The 4,826-nt window shown below is 41.8% G+C and overlaps 1 protein-coding gene across 1 annotated transcript in view; it reads right to left on the bottom strand.

The window, feature by feature from the left end:
- SCG3 (secretogranin III) overlaps positions 1-1,614 on the bottom strand; it is a 47,995-nt gene extending 46,381 nt beyond the window's left edge. The window contains exons 1-2 of the mRNA XM_003784359.2: positions 1,107-1,614; positions 415-467 (exon numbers count right to left, since the gene is read on the bottom strand). Of these exons, the coding sequence (XP_003784407.1) occupies positions 415-467; positions 1,107-1,197 (144 nt within the window). The 5' untranslated portion in view covers positions 1,198-1,614. The remainder of the gene's footprint in view (positions 1-414; positions 468-1,106) is intronic.
- Positions 1,615-4,826: the final 3,212 nt, after the last annotated feature.

Here is a 4,826-nt window from a genome sequence, read left to right as displayed (position 1 = left end):
AAAAAATCTTTAAACTCTTTTTTTTTGGTTTGGAGACAGTCTCACTTTGTCACCCCAGGTAGAGTGCTATGCCATCATAGCTCACAGCAACTTCAAATTCCTGGGCTCAAGCAATTCTCTTGCCTCAGCCTCTCAAGTAGCTGGGACTAAAGAGGCCCTCCAATGCCCAACTGTTTTTGGAGACCAGATCTCACACTAGCTCCGGCTGGTCTCAAACTCCTTAGCTCAAACAATCCACCCACCTCTGCCTCCCAGAACTCTTTCTTTTTGTTTTCACATCTCAGTTGTGGATAAACTGTCAATTTACAATTAAGCTCCGGAACTTTGTATGTTCAAAATGTCACAGCATAATTACACTTCGTAATAATAACTAGAACAAAACGAAACAGCATTTATAATTTTACTTTTGCCTACCTGTTCATTCAGAGGTCTTTCTGCACTTAATTCTCTATTATGTAGAGATTTGTCTAAAATACACACAAATACAAATTTAATTGTGCGTTGGAAAGACAAAATATATCTTATTAAATAAAACCATCAAAACAAGAGAAGAAACAAGTATTGAGAAATATTCTTGGATGACTAGGAAATAAAATATGTATTAACAAAAATATCAAGATTATACAATAACAATAATCATCAATGTTGCCTTGTTTTTTATCTTGGTGTATTTCCTTAGTTAATAGAATCACACTTTTTTTTTTTCTTTTCTGACCAGAAATCAAACATATAGTTCTAACATTTGGCTTACCGGCTATTCGCAACTAGAGAAAGAGAGCCTGATTTGGATCAGTATTATAAATAGAGTATCTGCTAAAGGTTGTAAAACAACTAGAAAAAATTCCAAGCCACTTTAGGTGAAAAAGATACCTTTTCCAAATAAGATCTTTAGCAACAACCTATTTTATTGTTTTATCCTTTAACAAGTGAAGGCAACAAATTGTCTTTTGTCTCTGAATTCAAACTGATTTCTCCGTCCATATTCCTGGATATGGTGTGACCGTTTTTCTACGAGACAGGGTGATTTACATACAGCTCACGGATTATGCCAAGCTTTTCCCGGAGAAGTAAAAGGGACGTGGGGGAAAAGAAAAGGGTCCACATACCTTGGCTGCCTCCCGGTTTGGGAAAAGCTTGAATTGGGCTAATGTGGAACACCAACCCCAGAATCCAAGTGCCGGTCCAAAGGAACCCCATTCTTTCACGCTCCGCTTCCGAAATAGCCTGGCGCCGGGCTCCCGCAGCTGAAGCTTTTGTTATGAATGAAAAGGAGGCGTAAAAACAGGAAGAGCCAAGGGGGCGGGGGCGGGGCGGGGGCGGGGAGGGAGCCGGGCCGGGCCCGCGGCGGTGCAGCCCGCGCCCTCCCGCGGGGAGGGATCCGAGGGCTCCGGGCGCTCGGGCGGGCGGCAGGTCCTCAGGTGCAGGGAGCGCTGTCCGCCCCGTGGGTGCTGAAGTTCCTGTGACGCGGCGCGGGCCGCGGGGCCGCTAGGACGTCGCTTTACTCCGGCTCCCTCCCGGAGAGGAAGTGAGGAAGGAAGCGCATGCTCCGTGCGGGCCAGAGGCGGGAAGGGATGGCGTCAGAGACTCCAGGCTACTCCAGTCCCCTGGGAGTGGGGCGCGGGAGGGGCGGCAGCCGGTCTGTGCTGCAGTCCTAGGGATGCTCCTGCGCTCGGGGTCAGCCGGATTGCCACACGCTAGACGTAATCATCATGAGCTCCCAAGTAAATGTTACTTCAAGGACCAAATGTCTTCTCTGCCTGGCAAGGAGAGTTAGATAACCTTGTGCAAAGAATGCCACTCTGGGATGCTTCTGGGATATCTGCTCCAGGATCCCTTCTTTCCATCCCACCTCCTGTACCTAAAAAGGAGATATAATTCTCATATTTTTAGAAAAGCTCTGCCCTTTGTGATTTGGGTTGACATACCAAGCGTCCCCTGACGCTCTCGGGTCTCAGCTCCGCAAAGTCTTTTGGATTGGGGAATTCCAGAAACAGCCTTTAAAATAGTCAGATTGCGGCAGCACAGCCTCACTCTCCTAGATGCTGAAACAGAACGACAACAAAAACAAAAAACCCATTGCCTATTCCCCTAAGAGTCAGTGTTCTCATCAGCTGGAAGTAGCTGAGCTACAGAGTAGTGGTCAGTTTCATTCTAAGATTCTCCTTTCTCCACCAAGTGGAAAACTCGCCCTTCTCTCATACACCCGCACACATCGAATTAGCAAAAACAAAAACTGCTCCACTTCTATAAAACTCTTGCCCAGGACTTAATTATGCCTAAGGACCTGACTGGTCCAGGGGTCCTTCAAGAGAGGGAGTAGTCCTGAGAAGCATTTTTCATCAGAACTGAATTGGGAAGGTGCTACCTATATTCTGAGAATATTCCCAGAAGCCTAAGGTTGTTGCAGACAAGGAGATATCAAAAGATTTTAAATAATGAATACAAGCAACACTAATGTGAGCAGGGTGCTGAGTAAGCTCTTTGGTCTCTGATTTTTAAACAGAACTTGGACCCTTTCCTTTGGCCTGCTGCGTGCTGGGAACCAGTCTGAATAATGACGAAAGAGGAGGATTCAGCACAATCAGGCCTTTGATTTCTACACTTCGCTTTTCAAGGAGCAGTTAGTTATTCAAGTACCTAAAAACAAACAAACAAACAAACCACCAAGCTGGCAAACAAATCCCCCTCATTCTGAAGATTTTTGAGTTGGAAATCGCTCAAATACTTCCTTTAAGGATCTACAAAGTACTTATAAACCTAACAGCTACTTCAAAACCAATAGCCCTTTTTTTGTAGTGATAACATACCATTATTATCCTGCTATACTGCATTTTAAAAAATTGAGTGGCTTTTTAAATTCCCAAGTTGAGGCTCGGAGCCTGTGGCTCAAGCAGCTAAGGCACCAGGCCACATACACCTGAGCTGGCAGTTCGAATCCAGCCTGGCTGGTCAAACAACAATGACAATGATGGCTGCAACCAAAAAATAGCCAAGGGCAGCACCTGTGGCTCAAAGGAGTGGGACACTGGCCCCCTATGCCAGAGGTAGTGGGTTCAAACCCAGCTCTAGCCAAAAACTACAAACAAACAAACAAAAAAATAGCTGGGCGTTGTGGCAGGTGCCTATAATCCCAGCTACTAGACAGGCGGAGGCAGGAGAATCGCTTGAGCCCAGGAGTTGGAGGTTACTGTGAGCTGTGATGTCATAGCACTCTACCCAGGGTGACAGCTTGAGGCTCTGTCTCAAAAAGAAAAAAATCCCAGGTTGAGTGAAGGGTAAATTTCCTTAGTTTTCTCTTCTTTAAAGTAGAGATGGCAGGCTTTGTTTACTTTACACTGTTATTGTGGAGATTAAATGGGTACATGTTTTGAACAAGTCATCTTTATGCTAAGAATATTTCTTGACACAGTCTAAAAAAATGTCATGAAATGCTTTCAGCCTTTAAGAAACATTACTTAGTATTAAGTGAAATAGTCAATTACAGACCCTGAGACGGGGGACTCACAGAGACTCTCTCACTGACCTAATCCCTCAGCTTCACTTTATTCTTTGTCCCATTCCTGATTAACCTCTCCCCTCTGTATTTGTTTGCAGTTGGGAGAAACTCAGGATGGAATAAAGGTAGGGAAAAGCTGTTGAGTGCCTTTCTTTGCTTGCCCCAAATAAAAAAGGTATTTTACCTCTCTTTCCTATTTGAACTCAAAGTGATGGTGTTAAATAGACACCAAATCTAAGAGCATGTTATGTGTCTGATCAAACGAGTCTTAGAACATTGAATAAACTGTAAATGAATTAGTTTGCATTCTCCAGTCTTATGGATAATCCCACTGGACTTCCTATAAGTCTGTGAAAAGAGTAATCCTAAATTTCATTCATTCATTAATTTATTCAGCAGATGTTTATTGAGCATCTAAAATGTACCAAGCATTAAGATAGCTGCTGAATATACAAAGACAAATAAGATACTAGTTACTGCTAGTTTTACAGCCTAAAAAAGAAATATTATGATTCTAACAGCAATAATAACAACAGCTATTGGTGAAGAGGTTTCATGTACAGCACACTGTTATCATTTTAATATAAGTGAACAAATAAACACAAAAGTATGTTCTGGCTCCCTTTTGCATGTGCAAAGTTTAGGTGGAGTCCAAATAATGGAATGAGTTGTCAGGAAAGGTATCAAAGAGAAGATAGCTTTTATTAATATTAATAACTAAAAGATTGAAATATTTGATTCTTATTATAAACATTGAATCATATAAAATATATAAGTTGAATTAAAAGACAAGTGGCATTGACACAGATCAGGTGATTATGAAATAAACCATATATAACGTGTGCAAATTTGTCAATGCTGCTTGTGCATTTTCAGCACACGTGGATCAATTGTGGTGTGCTCGCTTATTCACTGGTGGAGAATATGCCTTTTGAACTGGATCTTGAAGATAGAGACATCTGAAGGATGTTTTCATTTGTATTACAAAAATATGATATGAATTGTTAATGCATATTTTATTGTAGGAAATTTCAAAGACAAAAGAAAATATTGAAATGAGCACCATGAACCCATCACCCCAGTTTAATAATCGTTAAGTCATGACCATTCTTTTTGTTTTGTTATCCCAGTCACTTTATACCCTCAATGGAGTATTTTCCTATAAACCCCCCAAACTTCATGTAATTCTATTCATAAATGTTTATCTAGAAGAATTATTTTTGCCCAACATAACAACAATACTTTTTCTTTTTTTTTTAGAGACAGAGTCTCACTTTATTGCCCTGGGTAGAGTGTTGTGGTGTCACAGCTCACAGCAACCTCCAACTCC

This window comes from Otolemur garnettii, unplaced genomic scaffold (assembly GCF_000181295.1).
Source record: "Otolemur garnettii isolate 467f Iridium unplaced genomic scaffold, OtoGar3 scaffold00011, whole genome shotgun sequence".
In the NCBI taxonomy this organism is placed as follows: Eukaryota; Metazoa; Chordata; class Mammalia; order Primates; family Galagidae; genus Otolemur; species Otolemur garnettii.
Note: the sequence above shows the minus strand (reverse complement) of the source record. Positions and strands in the feature narration are given on the sequence as shown.